This window comes from Aythya marila (assembly GCF_965140915.1).
Source record: "Aythya marila genome assembly, chromosome: Z".
NCBI lineage: Eukaryota > Metazoa > Chordata > Aves > Anseriformes > Anatidae > Aythya > Aythya marila.
In genome coordinates, this window is record NC_139080.1 from 3,113,100 (window position 1) to 3,130,106 (window position 17,007).

At 42.5% G+C, this 17,007-nt stretch overlaps 3 protein-coding genes across 11 annotated transcripts in view; 2 read left to right on the plus strand and 1 right to left on the minus strand.

Moving 5' to 3' along the window:
- Positions 1–7,492, plus strand: part of PIAS2 (protein inhibitor of activated STAT 2) — a 30,557-nt gene extending 23,065 nt beyond the window's left edge. Inside the window, exons 12-15 of one of the 4 annotated variants that reach the window (XR_014319373.1) lie at positions 2,069–2,208; positions 2,685–2,743; positions 4,012–4,049; positions 5,472–5,566. Coding sequence is in view for 2 of the 4 variants with exons in the window: in XM_082783561.1 (XP_082639687.1) it covers positions 2,069–2,208; positions 4,012–4,049; positions 5,472–5,654 (361 nt within the window). In the remaining 2 variants the exon portion in view is untranslated. Of the gene's footprint in view, positions 1–2,068; positions 2,209–2,684; positions 2,744–4,011; positions 4,050–5,471 lie in introns of all 4 variants that reach the window. The other 3 variants (XR_014319374.1, XM_082783562.1, XM_082783561.1) reach the window with 3 other exon arrangements.
- A 1,574-nt stretch (positions 7,493–9,066) lies between these two features.
- Positions 9,067–17,006, minus strand: LOC309889852 (elongation factor 2-like). Of its 2 annotated transcripts, none has more exons than XM_082782966.1 (4): positions 16,850–17,006; positions 11,293–11,490; positions 9,890–10,019; positions 9,067–9,382 (listed from the first exon to the last, which is right to left on the minus strand). In XM_082782966.1, the coding sequence occupies exons 2-4, from the start codon at positions 11,311–11,313 to the stop codon at positions 9,189–9,191; spliced, it is 345 nt and encodes a 114-aa protein (XP_082639092.1). In that variant the 5' UTR covers positions 11,314–11,490; positions 16,850–17,006; the 3' UTR covers positions 9,067–9,188. The 2 variants fall into 2 exon arrangements, with proteins under 2 accessions (XP_082639092.1, XP_082639093.1); XM_082782967.1 differs by lacking the exon at positions 16,850–17,006 and adding an exon at positions 12,135–12,257.
- ST8SIA5 (ST8 alpha-N-acetyl-neuraminide alpha-2,8-sialyltransferase 5) overlaps positions 16,652–17,007 on the plus strand; it is a 76,921-nt gene continuing 76,565 nt past the window's right edge. For all 5 annotated transcript variants that reach the window (XM_082782959.1, XM_082782958.1, XM_082782965.1 and 2 more), the window contains exon 1: positions 16,652–16,788. The gene's annotated coding sequence lies outside the window, so the exon portion shown is untranslated. The remainder of the gene's footprint in view (positions 16,789–17,007) is intronic.

A 17,007-nucleotide genomic window follows, 5' to 3' on the forward strand; every position in this document is an offset into this window, starting at 1 on the left:
GCCTCTCTTTGCAGAAGGTTGTATTGCTACAGTACCTCTGTACAGGCAAACTCTATTAAATAGTTTTATGTCTCACAAAAAACTTGCACTGTTGCTGTGTTTGCAGGGATGTTTTTCCATAGTAAAAGAAACTGATGAAGCTACTGGACAGGATTCTCTTTAGATTTTCCCAAGTGCAGGAGCATCATGCATTCTTGCAAAGTTATCAACACATTCTTGCAAAGTGAGAACAGTCTGTTCTCACTGCCTTGCCCCCTTTATCCGCTCTGGTGCCAAGGAAGAAGGCTATGTTGCATGTTTCATCCATTTTTCTGTCAGTCCAGGCAGGGAGGCACTTTGTTGTTTTCAGTCAAGGCAATAAGCTTTTCTCCCATCTCCCTGTTGAAATCTGGGATGTCTTGGAATGGCACTTGGCCCTGGTTTTCAATCACTTCTGCACCTTGGTTGGCACAACAGACAGCTCCTCGAGTTCCCTGTCAACTCTGCTTTGTAGTTGTCCAACTTCAGCAATATGACTGGCAAGAAGAGCAGCTTCTTCACTGTCATGCCTTCTCCCCTCTGTCCCAGTCTGTGCAACTTGGCTGCAGTCACAGTCTGTGGCTTCCACTCTTTAAAGAAAAAAAAAAAAGAGAGCTTCAGGGTGCACAGGGAGGAAAGGACATTCTGTCAGTGCTCTGCAAAGTGATTTCAGGTGTCAGCTTTCTGGATAGTCATGCTGCATGCATGAGGTATGTGTCTCTCAGTATAGTGGCTTGTCTTTTGATTTTATTACTACTGCTTTAGTAAAACTCTTCTGTTCTGCTACTCCTCAAAGTGATGAGCAGGTGTGCTGTCTGTAGTCTACAGCAATGTGTGCTCTTTGACAAGCAAATAGTTGGTCATCAACTGCTTTCAGCAGTGATGCTGAAGTGCTGTTGCTTGTTGTGAGCAGTCTTGCAAGAGACACTTTTCCTATATTTATAAGGATAGCTACAAATGCATCTTTTAATGAAGTTGCAGAAGGCACCAGGCCTTCCTTCCATGCTCTTGTGTTTGTCCAACATGTCAGCCTATAACAGTAAGTGTAAAAGGACTGAGTTTTCTTGTTTCTGTGACAGTTTTCCCTACTGTTTGGGTATGGAAACATGTTTCATTCTTCAAATTCAAGTCTAAGAGGCTTTTGGAGAATAGCTCATCTCCTGTAAACAATATTGCCTGAAATGCTAATTTTGGGAAAAAAAAACTATGGGGTGGCCTCCTGTTGGTAGGAAGTGAATATTCTGAAATTTAGGAGGGACTTGAGAAAGGAGGGTCTGAAATCCAAGCTTATGAAATCAGCAGTAGCATAAATGCACAGTGGAGCAGTCTGGGGAGGAAAACGAGGGGGTACCTTGGTTGGTGGGCTGAAGACGGGGATGCGGGACATGTGGGAGTGGGACTGTTGGTGTCTTCACCTGACTGGAAGTTTATGAAACATTTTAATGCATGTGGCTGGCTGCCTGATTGCCTGTGATGTCTTCAATGGTGCTGCAAAGAATCAGGCAGAAGCTGGGAATGTGGAGAGCTTTTAGCTGGCTCTATGTGCCTGGGGAGCTGAGCTTAGCTTGGGTTCAGCTGTGAGTAGAGATGGGTTTGCTTAACTCCTGCGTTGGTATTCTGTGCTCCAGGGGGGTGAATCATGTCAGTTGCATCCTTGGCAAGACAGGTCATCCCTGAGGAACAGTGATGTGAGACACTTAGTGCCCTTCTCCTGGCTCAGGCTACCTGTGCATCCCTCCCAGGCTGATCTGCAGATACAGAGAGCCACTCCTGATCCCAACGGACTGTTGTCAGTGACTCCAGCACTGTACTTTGTTTTAATGCCAACTTGCTCTTATGTCACAGCTGCTGTTGAGAGCCAAGATACGATCATGTTATTATGAAGACTGTTATGAAAGAGGAAATTAGAGTGGAGTACTGTGTAGTGAGTAGCCACGCTGTAGTTGTGTTGTGACACAGTGACTGTGTGAAAGAGTGCACAGCCGTGCATAATTTCTCTTCTGTAACTAATGGCCACGCCGTTTGTAACATCTCATGCTGTTTGAAACAGGGTTCTCATGTATCAGCCATCTACTGTCAGAGTGCCCAGCGTGACAACGGTTGATACTGCTGCTATTCCTCCTTCGTTAACAGACTACCCAGTGCCATTCCATCACCCACCAATATCCAGTATTTCCTCGGACTTACCAGGTAGGTGCTGTCTATTTTTCATGTGCATTCAGACAGCCTTATTAATCTGTGGGGTGGGTAAAAAATCGGAGATGAAGTTTTTTAAATGGGACAAGACTGTAGGTAGCCTTGCACTGATGTGATGTCTAGACAAGTCTAGTACAAGCTGTCTTCCCAGTGTGAGACTGCTTCAACAGTGATGTGAAAAACCTTGCTTCTGGGGTATGCCCTGACACTGGCGCTCTGGAATTGCAGCCAGAAACACTTCTTGCTGTATTCAGTTAGACTTTGTAAACGACCGATTGTTACATGTGGTAGATGTGAGGGAGAGTAGCTGCTTGTATAAGTTTTAGAAATATAATGGCACTGACTCATCCCAGCCCTTAATGTAGAGATTTCTGCTAGCTGATTCTAGTGGTGCTCTGTCTAGATTGTATGAAAAAGGTTAAGGTGAGCTACAATATGTAAGCTGACCTCTATTGAATTTTTTTACCTAGAGATACCCTAAATGCCTATGATGTATTCTTCAACACTGCTGCTAAATATCAGACAAAAGGTGGGGATACTGATTGTTTTCTATCCTGGCTCCTTGAAAAGAATTGTGTAGGGGGACTCTGGGGGTTCTCTTTGCCGGCCGTAGTGAACCCAGAGCCCAGGAAAACGGTGACTTGTGACAAGAGGTGTCACGTGGGCCTCCTGTTCTTCCCTCACCTGCTCCATTGCCTGTCTCCATTTCTCCCCTGCAACATCTCTGGGTTTTCTCCTCTTCTTTCAGTACCGGTTTGGCAAGGGGATGGATATCATTCCCTTTGTTTCTCTGTTCATTTTGGTTGCCTTACTGCTCCCTCCCTCCACTTCTCCCTTGGTAAGAAATCCGTTGTATTTCCAAATTGGATAGGAGACTAAGCTGAGAGAACGGAAGCCTAGAATGGTTTTGTTCATCTCTGTCAACTGAAGTTTGAGCATATGCATGACCATTAACTCTGAATTCTATAAAAGCAGCTGGGCTTAAATCTCCTTCAAAATTTGTCTCTAACTTTCTCTGATGGAGGAGAGGAGAGATGCCACTGGCCAGAACAGAGCCAGAACAGGGTAATGGGAGAGGGAGGGAGGAAGCTTACCATTTCTTTCTGTTGACATAGCAAACACAAGGCCAAGATTTCAAAACAAAACAAAAAAGGCTGTGATTTCTCATTGGTTTCATATTTTTAAACATCTTGCTTTAAATGCTTACACTCTAATGGTGTATAAGACGGGCACTATTTCTCACTGCTCTTAGAGGATATACCTTGAACTACTTGTAGTTTCCTCTTCTTCATTCCTTTTATCTGTCTAGACACAAAGCGGGGATGATATTAGAAATGTTTCCTTATTGGCTGCCCATGGGTGGAGGAAGAGACCTGCTGCTTGTTTTTGGACTTGTGCATGTTGTGACTTTACTTCATTCCAGCATCTTTAATGTGATGACACTCTTCATGTCCCAGTTTGGCCAAGTCAGGTACAATATGCAGTGAAACTTGCATTATGAACCAACAGCTCCAACTGGCAACCTCCATCTAAGCAACCACATTGAACCACCCTGCAATATCCAGTGAATAATACATCATTGTCATTCTCATTCTTAAAAAGAGCCACTTGTACTAGAAAACATGTTTTGCTGCTGCCTGAAGTCGTTGAGAGTGGTGTCACAGTGATACACTTCATTTAGAAACTGTATAGCAATTGCAAAATCTGTTCTACGACAACAACAACAAAGTTCCTTAAACTTGTTGTTTATGAAGAAAAGAAAGATGCATCATTTTATTATCCTTCTCTTCTTTCTAGGTCTGGATTTTCTTTCACTAATCCCAGTTGATTCACAGGTATGTTTTCTGAACTGCTGTGGGCTTAACTTCTAAGCCTGTTTTTTGTGACACGCTGCTTGAGTAACTGTCAGGGTGTTGTCATCCATATCGTGCTTGCAGTCCACTTGCTCAGACCTAACCACAGACCAGGACAACGCATTTGCCCAACAAGAGGTTGTAAAAAGAAAAGATGCATTAAGGGAGGATTCAGTTTGACTTCACTATGATAAATCCAGGCACAGGAAACTACTGGTAGTTTCTCTTTGCCTTACAGAAGCAGATACTTACACATGTGCTGCTGCCATGAATACAAGCATGCATTCATGTTCTTAGTTCACACTGTATCTGCAGGCCAGATTAATTTTTGTAAGCATACTTCACTGTTGGTTTTGGTATCACTTGTGGATTGAGTTCTAATGATGTTGATTTCTAATGATGGGATCTTCATTAGTTTGGGCATGTTACCAAACACTTTCACAAATCCCTTAGCGCGATTAATGATGCCTTACTTACAATCCAAACCCAACAGTTTGTAGAAATTTTGTAGGTCAAAAGTAACCAGTTAGCGTTTTTCCTTTCCTGGAAACAAACTTTATACAGTTAAGAATGTAAGAATCTAGTTACAGTAAGAATCACAGATGGACTACAACCTTCGAGGGGGAACACTGTCTCACTAACTAAGATAGTATTCAGACCTGGGGTCTCATAAGAGCAGCACTGAAGGGGAGAATCACCCCCCTTGACCTGCTGGCCTTGAGTTGCAGCCCAGGATATGATTGGCTTTCTGGGCTTACATTGCTAGCTTGTATCTATCTTTCTGTCCACCAGCACTCCCAAGTCCTTCTCAGCAGAACTGCAATCAACCCATTCCTCCCTTAGTCTGTGCTGGTGTGGGGGATCACCCTGACCCATGTGCAGGACCGTGGTCTGCTCCTCAAGCCTGTCAAGGTCCCTCTGGATGGCATCCCATCTTTCTAGTGCATCAAATGCATCACTGAGCTTGGTGTTAACCTGCAATTAGCTGAGGGTGCACCCCACCCCACTATCCATGTTGTTAACGAAGATACTAAATTTATTCATGGAGATACTAAATAGTACTGGCTCCAATATGGACTCATAGGGGATGCCATTCATTACAGGTTTCCAGTTGGATGCTATGGTGAGGGCCATGGTCATGGTAGTGTTTCCTTATGTGCCAGTAAATGCTTGAGCTAGCCTGCTCACAGGAGAAATAACAGGGAGGGTGAGGAAGGAAGGGTTTGTGCTACCACCTCTGCTTGCTTACTCGCTGTTTTGCAGAACTCTGGTCTTGCTGTGCATGTGTTAATGAAGTTCTGCTAGTAACCTGTTTTGTGCGTGTTGTAGGGAAGATGTATCTTCAGAGCATACATTTCCCTTGTGCAGTTAGTCTCTTCATTCTTCATTGTTTGTTTCAAACAGTACTGTCCTCCTATGTTTTTGGATAGTCTCACCTCAACCTTAACAAGCAGCACGCCTGGCAGCATCATCACATCAACCAGTCACCACGAGAGCAGCACGCACGTTAGCTCCTCCAGCAGGAGCGAGACAGGAGTTATAACCAGCAGCGGAGGCAGTGCTCCTGACATCATCTCACTGGACTGAAACAAGAGGCAGCCTTGGAACTCCAGGAGAAATTGCACAGAGCTGCTTGTTGTATCTCTGGAACTTCAGCATCTCAGAAATTTCGCTGATATTTATTGAAAGGATTTGCCTTCCAGAAACGGAGTAAAAACTCATCTTCGCTAGGAACAGAAGTGATAGATTTTTCTTTTCTTGCTCGTTAAGTAGCTGATATAGAAAAGGCCCCTTCAGAACATGCTTCTATGCTTCTGGCCTGTTCTGGGGAAACTGAGTTTTTGTTGTTGGATAGATTCCACAAATGGTTTTTAATTTTGTTGTAAAACGCAGCAATAATGTAAAAACAAACTTTTTTAAAATAAAAAGGCACTTAACCACTCTAGAACAACAACCTGGACAATGGTGCAGAAGTATATGCATTGGTGAGTTTTTAATATTTTCACTGGGGCCTGTAATAAACTTCATTTAAGACAACGAAGCTTTGTGAAATAGCCATGACTTGTGTTTTATGTTTCCTGCTCCCCACTTTCCCCTCACAGGGGAAGGTAGGGAAAGCCTCTGTAAATGTTTTTTCCTCGATTTCACGTTGTTCACAAATGTAACACTCCAAACTGTGACTTCTTCCTCTTTAATGTGTTTTGAGCTGGGGAGGGAACAAACTATCTATGCAAACCTTGCATTATACAACCTCTGTGTGCTGCCATGTCAGAAGTGGGACACCTCCCTATCACCACCAAAACCCCCAAACTACGCACAGTTGAGCCATAGTTGAGTTTCTGGTTTGGTAACTTTAAGAGGTGATGGAAAGAAAACCTTTCAACTCCCTAAAGTCCTTGGTGCCCCTCTGTGCTGTTACCAGCTCCCCCAGATGCACCACTGAGTCGCATGCTTCCTATGGTACCCATGTTGAGACTGCAGTGATTACTTTCTCCAGAGCAGAACTGCTTTCTAGTATGCCTCGCCCATGGCTTTGCCACTTCAGTAACTACTGTGTTCTGCTTGGGCATGCTGCAGTCTGACTTGCTACAGTGGAATCACGGTTTTGGGGAAGAAAAAAGCTGTAGCTGCACACTGTTCCCACCAAACTGGAACTAAGGTTAGGATTTAACGATGCTTTGTCCTGCGGTAGAAAAGCCATGATTAAAAGGCCACGTAATCAGCTAGAAGCAACTTCCTCCTCTTTTACTACTCTGAATTTGCTGCTTTGTTCAGTATATGCGGTGTCTCCTTGCACCTTTCTAAGGATAATGTTGGCAGTACTGTATTGGAAGAGGTTACAGACCAGGAAAATCAAGTGATTTCCACAGAGCTGGAAAAACGATATTGTCTATATATGTTGACATAGCAACTTTTCCAAGTGTTGTTTCTGAATAACTGTATTTGAGATTACTCTTCTCCCTAGTTACCAGCGTTCATTTTGCCCTAATTTTGTTCTGTATTTTTGTATTTCTTTAGTCAGATGTCTGGTGCTTTTTGCCTTCCGTTACTGTTACAGTATTTGAACTAAATATATGGATAAGAAATATTGAAGCAGGATGTATTGTACCTCTTGTCTGCCCTGTACTCCCATCTGTAATGCTGCATTGCTATTCTTCATTGCCTTTTTTGTATTATCTTTCACATCAATCTTCAATTCACCGGTTGGTCTTAATATTGCATCCATTTTCTTCTCCTTTCCTTATCTGTTAAGTTTTTGTACCTGTTAAGGATCAGTTTTTAGCATGATTTATTTCCAATAAAGCCATGCTACTTATGAATTTTTTTTCCTAATGCCCTGCAGCTGATCAGTGCTCTCTGCATCATAACTGCACAATAACTTGAACTAGGAACAGAGGGGGGAGAGGCTTGAGAGCCGTTGTGAATAAACTGTTTAAAACTTACCTGTTACTGAAGATGCTGTTTGTGCTATTAATCACAAACCGGTCTGGCTGAAGAGAGGTAAGCATCTTACAAATAATTCAGAGAACGTAATGCAAGGGTAAGTGCTGTTTTTAGGACATACGCTCTAAAACATTGGTGGTATTTATAAAATACAGTTAGAATATTGTTAGGCACCTGATGCGTACAGCTGACTGATGATGGAGGGCTGTGTTCTCTAACCAGTCAGGGCAGGACTTTTGCAGCTGCTGTTAATTTTAGATAAACCTTCTTCTTCTAGACCTATGCCAGCCCTATCAAATGCAAACTTAAGGGATGTGAGTTCTACCCATCTAGGAGAGAGCTAAACTGTGAGGGCAGTGTGAGGAAAGTGTTAATGTGAACAGCGTAGTTTTCCTACCATGTTGATATAAACACAGTAATTATCAAGCTTTAGTAATACTTAAATCCTTTAATTTACTTGTTTGTGGATGATATGCATCAATGAGCTGAAATAGTGTGGTACAGTCGGGTACAGTCGTGACCTTTTTTTTGTTCCACCAGACAATAAAGCCTTCATTTAAGTAGTGGTGGGTGCAGAGGAGACTGGGAGTCCCAGCTTAATGGCACAGGTCTTGATTCCAGGTGTGCTTCCTCTGATAAGCACACCTGTCCATTCTATCTAGATTAGTTTTTGCTTTACTCTTCCTTAAACAAGTCCTACATGGAAGTTAAAATGCATCTGACTATTTATCAAAGTAATTTGGGCAGGAGAACATCTTGCAGAAAAGGTGTGATGACTTCTTGCCTCTTTCTGCTATGGAACTTTCTGCTATGGAAGTATCTGTTTCTCTGAAAGGACTTGGAGAATGATCATCATGCATAAAAAACCATCACATAAACGCAGCCGTGCTGCAAGAGAACGCCCTTTTTTCCACCCATGTGTATGCCACATCTTTTTCTGCATTTGCTGAAAGTGATCTTATTTAGTAGGACTAGCTGCTAAAATGTGTGCCTCAGAGAGGTCATACCTGTATACCTGAGGACTGTTAGCTCAAACTGGTTTAACAAGCTTCCATGCTTCCACAAAGCTGTCCAAAACAATTGTGTCATGTTGGCAGGGCTTTGCCCAATGATACAGCACAGACCACATGAGGTTCTGTACCTGTGCAGGAGCAAGAATTGCAGCACTTCCACTTGTAAATCTGCTTTTAAGTCTAGGCTCTGGACGCTAGGAAGCTTACCTGTGACTGCAATCCTTTCACTATCAGTCTTCAACAACACAGAGGATTCAAGTTTGGAAATGAGTGAATGCGTCTTCTGTCTGAGAGGACAAAATCCGACCATTCAACAAGAATTTCTGCAAGAGCAACAATGAAGGGAGCTCCTTCCTAGGTTAGAAAACAATTGCAGATTAGGCAAACTGGCAAGTACATTAGATAGAACAACTGCTTTTTGTGTATTTTTGCTACAGGCAGCAATGATCACAGACAAGATACAGACAACAACAATTCCATAAACCAAAGTAACACGTTATTTTTATTTGTTTTAGTAGGTGATTATGCCACAATCACAATATATTAAGACGGTGTGTATTCAATGTGATATTCTAAAAACTTTCCATTTTCTTCCTTGGTTTTATGAGGAAATGGTCTCAGGACAAAACTGGGCAGTGTGTCGCACAACACAAAACAGATACGATTACAACTTATCTAGGAAGTTAGCTAGAGGTGGAATGCCATCCTTCAAGCCTTTGCATTTATGCATTTCAGCCACAACTTGCAGAAGATGAAAATTTGCATCGTTAGGATCTCCAGGCAAAATCTGCCAGTGATCAAAGGCACACTGTGGAAAAGCCTGGCTGCTGGTGTTGGACTTCAAGTCAGCAGTAAAACCTAATGCAAAGGGAAAAGAAAGAAGAAGAAAAAAAAAAAGCATTATTAAACAATGGAAAATAGTGGTTTATTGTGCATTTCTGCATAGATAGAACCCTAAAAACACTTTTTGAGAACCTGGGTAAGGTAGTGCTACCTTTTCAGGCTCACACCCATCTTCCTTTTATATATACCAATACCAAATTTTCTTGCCAGCTGCCACTGAAGATAGACTCCTGCATCCAACTTGGGAACAGAACCAGACAAAACACTTAAGTCTTTATTTGCAGTAGATACCACACATCCTTCTGGCACCCTCTGCTGGCGTGAAAGCCCAATTGAGTAGGTTGCCAGAAAAAAAAAAAAAAAGGTCAATTATTTCTTTTAAACCAATGAAACGAGTATGGGAAGAGAGAAGAGGAAAAAAAACGGAGGTAATAAAATTGGAATTCTTAAGTCCCTTTCACCCTGCAGTGGTGAAATGTGTGTGGGTAACAAAACAAAACAAACATAAAGGGGTTATCTTACCAAATGATTCATTTACAGGAATGTACGCCTTGACGACAAACATTGGAGTTCCTGCCACTTGGGATTCCTCAAAAACATGTCCCCTTTTCCTGTTCAGCACACCATAGGTCCCACCAAACACTTCTGGCCACTACAAAAAAAAAAATCAACTTACATAAAACTAGCAGATCACCAGTTACTAAAACACAGCCAGAGAGCATTAGGCAATTCTAAACAGATCACTTGATCTCCTTCCCACAGCAGCTCCCCTCTCAGAGAAATTTTTCATGTGTAACAAGTGGCTTTGCTCCAACTTTCAGGATCTCTTTCTGAAGGTCTGCTTGCCGTCTCTGCCTCATAAGGCTGGGAAGTCTCCAAATACTGCAAACATTGACTAGACCGGATTGCAGTTTACATGCACAAAGTGAGGCAAAATGGCACATGGGTGCTGAAATACCTCCAACAACCTTTGGGTATGAGAAAGCAGGGTCCTCTGCTCTGTAATAAATGCATTTATTTCAGGACGCAAATTTTATAAAACAATCTCACCATACATTATCTTAGAAGTTCAAACATGACTAACAAGCATTCTGATAAAATCGGATTTGAACAAACAAAACCAAACACCTTTCCTTGGAAACATACCATTAAGGTTGCAAAAAATCCCCTGCTTTGTCATGGTAGATCTCATGAGTCATAAAGGTGAAATACTTCTCCTTTTTCCGGTTTGTCTTTACTTGCACTCACACTCCTCAGTCCTCATGGCTAAGACATTTTTTAAGGAACTGAGCTGGTAGATTTCCTTCCCAGCACCCAGCATCATAGCCTGGAATTAATTTTTAAAGTAGGTCTCAAATCTTCTAATCACTTTTAAGATAATTAAGACAAAATGGTATGTGAATTGCTGTTCTTGGTGATAAATAAATATTTTTTAACATGAAATACATTTTCCAAGCTCTTTCATGGAAAAATGTCCCTTACCATTACCATGCTTCAAATGACTTTACAACTTGCTAACTTTGCATTTGCAGATATCACAGGGGCAATACTAAAAGGACACCAAACTCATTTTTAGGAACAGTGTGTCAGTCTGTAAGCAATCCAGTAAAAACAAAGGCTACTAATAAGAATCTTTCTGAAAGCATCTTCCTTGGTAGTGAGAAACAGATAAGAGCCATCACTAGATGATCACTTTTAGCTGTACTCCAGTACTGCCCAATTTGCCCTCTGAAGATGGGTGACATGGACTGTGAACTTCTGTTCTGTAATGCACAACTTGATTCACGTGTCGACTTGAAAAAGATCCGAGCAAATAATCTTTTTAGTCTTCAAACTAAAATAATAAAAAAAAAAAGTCAAAAAAACAAACAAACAAAAAAACAAAACCAAAAAAACAACCCAGAAAGAGGCAAACAAACTCTTACGTAGGCTTGATGGTGATACATCTTTCTTGTTCATCTTTGCCGTGTTTTGTCAGCTCTGGCTGAAGCGATGACGCCTGCTTTACAAACCAAGGAGTCTGTCAGTGTTGATTTGCCATGATCAATGTGAGCAATCACAGCCATATTTCTAATTTTGGACTTGTCCATGAGCGCTCGGACCAGGTCTTCTGTGAAATTCGCCTGGGTGGAGAATGAAAAAAAATTAGTTTCTTTTTAAAGCAAGTCTATGTGACATCTAAACTTTTACTACTTGATTTTAAATTTACGATCTAAAGAAGAAATTAAGTTGTTCATAACATTAAGTATTACAGATAGTTCACGTTTTTGACATGGTTTTGTAAGCACAAAGAGTGGAGGTGCACCTTAAAATACAGCTCAGACTTATCTGCCACAAAAAGGGAGAATCCCCCCGTGGGGACAGAACAGCTCGTCTCTGCCAAGCGCTACAGGAGCAGCATCAAGCTGCAGCTTTCAGGAGAGCTCCCACAAATGGCCTCTCCTCTCCTCCCAATGTTGCCCCTCACTTTGCCGAGTCTTCTTCCCAGACTGCTCCCCACCTCCCGAGGCTTTTGGTGTTTTAGGCAAGGGCCTGGCTCTTCTGCAGCCAATACACAAGAAACTGATGGTTCACCTCAGCCACAAACCTCTTTAAAGACTTCATTGGTGAAATGCAAGATTTTCAGAGCCCTTCTCACAAACGTTATCCCAGAATGAATTTTTCTTATTTCCATAATGACTCTGCCTGTTGCTGAGAGCTATTCCCCTCCTTTGATTTTCAGAAGGAAGTACCTGACCCTGGTAATTATGTATTAAACACATGGCACCTTAGCAAAGGACGACGAGATCTTACTAATCTAGGCTTGTCTCATTCCATACTGAGAGACACCTGTAGGTCACAGCAGTGCAGTTAATGGGGTTATTCTTGCAAATCCTTTTAGTGCATGAGCTGCCACAGAGGGAATAAAAAGACAAAAACAAAACAAAACAGAACAACAAAGATGGAGAATATTAAACATACACAAAAATCACACACCACACCGCTAGCTCATACTAGTTGCTCTAATGGGGATACACCAGAAGGAACACTTAAAAAGATGGAGTTGTAATTAGCAGAGAAATAAAGAAACTCATTTCTATCACTACAGCAACAAATGTTTCTAACGCAGTCTGAGTCTTAATGAGTGCATCTGAACACCTGGAACCTGTCTTCATGCAAGGATAAAGTATTAGTAAAAAAAAAACAGCCCAGCTCAGCCCAAAATATGATTACATGCAGGAGACAAAGCAGGGTTTTTGTACAGATCAGATACATTTCTGATCTGCTTCTTGATTACCCCACATCCCAACTTTGGGCTGTGTGGAAGGGAGGTTACCCTGCACAGCCCTTGGAGAGAGGGGGGATGTGGTAGGGAGCTTCTGGGTGAGGACTGAGGGTCCGACAGCAACCCTGATGTTGTCGTGGGTGTCAGCTTCACCCCAGATGGTGGCATGGATGAGCTGTTCTTTGGCAGTGGGGGAAGCCTCAGGGTGAGCTGCCCTTGTCCTTACGGGAGACGTCACATTCCCATAACATAAACTGGGAAAATCATGCTGCCTCAACAAATAGGGCTGGGAGATTGCTAAAGCGTGTTCCTAAAGAATATTAAAGAATCCTTTTCAAATTTTAACATTTTCCCTGTTTTTACACTGTTCTGTGCTAAAAAGGAAAAAAAATCACTGTTCTATGACAATTTAGTGCTACATCTGTGCTACATACAATCGTCTCATCATGTATGTGAACAGTTAAGTGTTGAGAAGTACACATACCACCTCTTTGCATTTGCTAACTACCCACTTAATTGATAAATATTTAATTAGTGTAAATATGACTTTAAAATTTATATTCCTTTAGATATTACTTTTAACTGAAATCTTTATTTTTTCATTGTCTGCAAGTCTCCAACACACAGGCTAAATTTAGGTCTTTTTTTTGGGGCAGGGAGCAGAGATAACCGCAACAGTTTTCCTCCTTATGTTTTACGCATGCAGTCCTCCTACAAATGTCCATTTTCATTAACGTAAACTTTGTGCACATTTTTCTCCCACTTGACTGGATGCTCTCCTACAGGCTGTTCATATTGTCTGCAGCAGGATGGTATTGGAGTTGTAAAATCCCTGATCCGTGCTTAAAAACAACAAAGCCTTACCCTCCAGTTGGGATAATCATATCTCCCTGTTGTAAAAGCAGAAGATATATGGAGTGACCATTATAAAAGACTTAGATGTGAAACGTCAGCTTTATGGTGTAGTTGCTTGGTGGTTTAACAAGTCATTAAGACAGTGATATTGCTTGTGGAGCTGCAGCAGCTTGGGTTTGAGATGAAAACAGCTCTAAGTCATGGTGAAGGAAAGGAGAGCACAGAAGCACAGCGAGAGATGAGCAAGGCAAGACAGTACTGGAGAGGAAGGCAGGGGGTAAGGCAAAGAAAAGGGAAATCTACATCCAACTGTAAGGGACTGGAAGGACTCCAGGTCCTAAAGCTCTGTGTTATACCACAACAGAAGGGTAACATCATCTATCAAGGGGGTTTAAAGGCAGGCCTCAGTAAGTGGCATCAAAACTTTTGCTGATAAATCTCTGGGCAAGACAATCCCCAAAACATACTAAAAAAAATTATCTCAAGCTTTCCATCCTTTTGATCAACTACAAGACTGCATTCCTTCTCAGAAACCAAAGTTCTAGTGTTTTAATTATTACTGCCTCAGTACTTTTTGCCAGGAATACAACACAACACACTTGGCATGAGGCTTTCAGCACGGAGGAAGCTACATTTTAACAGAACTCTGCAAAACCGCTCCTTATCTTGCTCCTGCGAGCACCACTCCTTTCCTTCCCAGTGGCTTCCACACCTGGGGAATTATCTTCAAGTTGGATTCTTATCCTCAGAGTGTCCAGGGACAGGGGCTCCGGATACTTGAATCTTACCTAAAGGCCTAGAAGTAAGTTTGTTGCTAGCAATGACCTCTTCTGCAACAGAGCAATAAAGCTCATTTGTAGCAGAGGATGGGATTTTCTCGGCTACCACCCCATAGTGTAAGACAACTCCTACAGAAATCTAAAGTTATTAAAAGTATCATTGCTTCCTATTTAAACCAAACATTATAAAGTCTGTTCACTGTCTGTCATTGCTTGCTGGAGAACAATCACTTCTCCTTTAAAATTATACCAAATCTTTCTTCTTTGCATTTGACCTCAAACTGATTTGGACAACCATTTAATTTACCAAGCAATTAGGCTTGCAGAGACTAATTATTATTTAAAAATTGATATAGAATTTACCTGCACAAAAAGCTACAAGTTTTACCAGTAGCTATATTTCAATTTTCTTCTAGGTCAATGATGAAATCATTAAGTAGCATTACAGGGCAGCAAACTTGTTCTGTGTGGTCACTCCCTTTACCTAATTAATTCATCAACAATTAGTGAAGCTGGAAGGCACTTGCGGACCATTTCAGTAAACTAAAAGATAATAAGGAGCCAGAATGGCACAACTATCTGAATCACCCAAGATACTGCCAAAAATTTGGCTATTACTGATGTCTTTATAGACAGGGATTCTTATCTAAAGACATCCAAAAATCTTTAAAAAGGTTTATTTCCTGCTCTGATCATGGCTGTACCCCTCAGATTTGGGATTATGCAATCATTCTTCAGTGCTTTACTAACTACGTCCTACATAAATCCATGTTTTTTGTCTAGAAGGAACTTCAGGCCAATACTACTCAACTCCTTCTCAACTCCTGCTGCAACACTGGCTTTAAAAAAAAACACAGAGGAAAGTCCTTAAGAGTGCTCCCCCAAAACAGTCAGTATCAACACCGATCATTTAGATGAAGTTAATACTGACAGCCAAGCACACCTTTATTATCTTTTGGTTAATCCATTGGCCTAAGTAAGCGTTTTTAAGAGCATAACACTGCTGTCTCACTTCCAGTTCACTTTGTCATATCACAGCAGCTGTTCTTGTTTATACAGCTCAGTAAGCCATTGTTAAGTTTCTGCTAATTAGCTTGTTGATAAAATATAGTATATTAGAAAACACAGAGAGCTCTGTTCAAGCATTAATATTAATGTCTTGCAAGGCTTTCTGGCAGAAACTTCAGGAATATGTATTAGTAAATAAATACATTTACCTCTTCATTTACCCAAATGCCAACACGGAATTTACCATTTGTGCTATTCTATAATGGAAAGAGGCATTGGCATCACAACAATTTTTGTCACAGAGACAACTGAAAGCACAAAGCCAGATTAAAAATTAATAGCCATTTTAATTTTAAATCTGTTTCTCATTGTAGAACTGCTACAAAGCTTCTTATCCATTGTGCAAGGTGGCAACCAGATCAAAGTTATCTTCCTATATGATGCTGCAGAGGAGTTGAGGTCTCCTGTGAGCAACACCACGCAAAAGTAAAGGAGAAGGCAGTGGTATTTGCAGGAGGTAGAAACATTGCTGGTTTATTACAAAGAGAACATAACTTTGGCCAAAACTCTCAAGCTTTGTGGCTGATAAAGCCAGCCACAAGGACCTCCTGGCAGGTACTGCGTGCCATTTGGGCAACCTGCACCGCAGCGCTGCTTGTCCCTGGCTAGCAGCACCCCAGGGCGCAGCCTCATTGCAGCACAGCCTCAGGTCAGAAATACATCTTCTAAAAGCAAAGAAGATTAAAATGCTTATAGAAGCAGGCTAGGTGACTATACTGCCCATTTCAGCACAAGGTGGTGACAGTTGTACAGCAGAAGATTACAGGAATAAAACTGAAGATCCAGGAAACGCGAAGCCATGCAAGCATCTGCTCGTCACAGGTTGGTAAATTCTCATTCACTAGGATAAAAAGAGCTTCTAAACAAATGAAACTGCTTTTATTTAAAATAACGGGGCAGGTTCCCTAAGTGGAAAAATGACTAATGAATAAATTATCCCCACATCACAGCCTGTCTCTCCTGACCTGCTTCAGGTCAGGGCATCCTTCCCCACGGTTAGTGCATGGTACGACATGTCTGGTCACACACAGGCAAAGTCTTTCCCCAACCTCAACGGAAAAAATGCTTTTATCTCCCATATTTATAAACTCTGATGCCCAGCGTTTAGCCTGAGAGCTTCCTCTTGACCTGTGAGCAACACAGACACGACCGAGGCCGTGCCCTGCGCCAGGAGGGGGAAGCAGCAGATCCCCCTGCCCCCTTAACACCAACAGAGCTCGGAGGGGATAAAAACGAAGCTCAGATGCCGGGAGGGAGGGGACGCGCCCAGCACCGCCCCAGCAGCCTCCTGCTGTGCTCCAGAGGGCCGGCACCACGGCCGGGCTGCCAGAAAAACGAGGCGAAGCTCCCCGAAAGTGCGGCGGAGAGCCGCCGGCCCTTCCCCACAGCGGGCAGAGCGAGAAGATGGCGGCCGCGCCCCCCTCAGGAGCCCGCTCCTCAGAGGACGGCGGCGGGTAGGCAGCCGCGCCTCAACTCCTTCTCCTGCTCCTCTTCCTCCTCCTCCTCCTCACTCACCATGGCCGTGGATCCCTCCTGCTCTCCCAGCTGTGTTCGGGCTCCTGAGGCGGTGCCTGTTCTGCTCTGTCACCGTGTCCACGGTGTCCAGAGGGGACGGCAGCCCCTCAGGGTCCCCGCTCTGCTGAGGGGACAGGGAATGGAGTCCCGGCTCTTCT

Coding starts and splice junctions, on each gene's coding strand:
- LOC309889852 (XM_082782966.1), bottom strand. CDS start 11,313: ATGTATCACCATCAAGCCTAC. Junction 10,020..11,292: donor TGTATCACCATCAAGCCTAC/GTAAGAGTTTGT, acceptor TTTTTTTTGTAG/TGGCCAGAAGTGTTTGGTGG. Junction 9,383..9,889: donor TCCTGTAAATGAATCATTTG/GTAAGATAACCC, acceptor CCTTTGCATTAG/GTTTTACTGCTGACTTGAAG.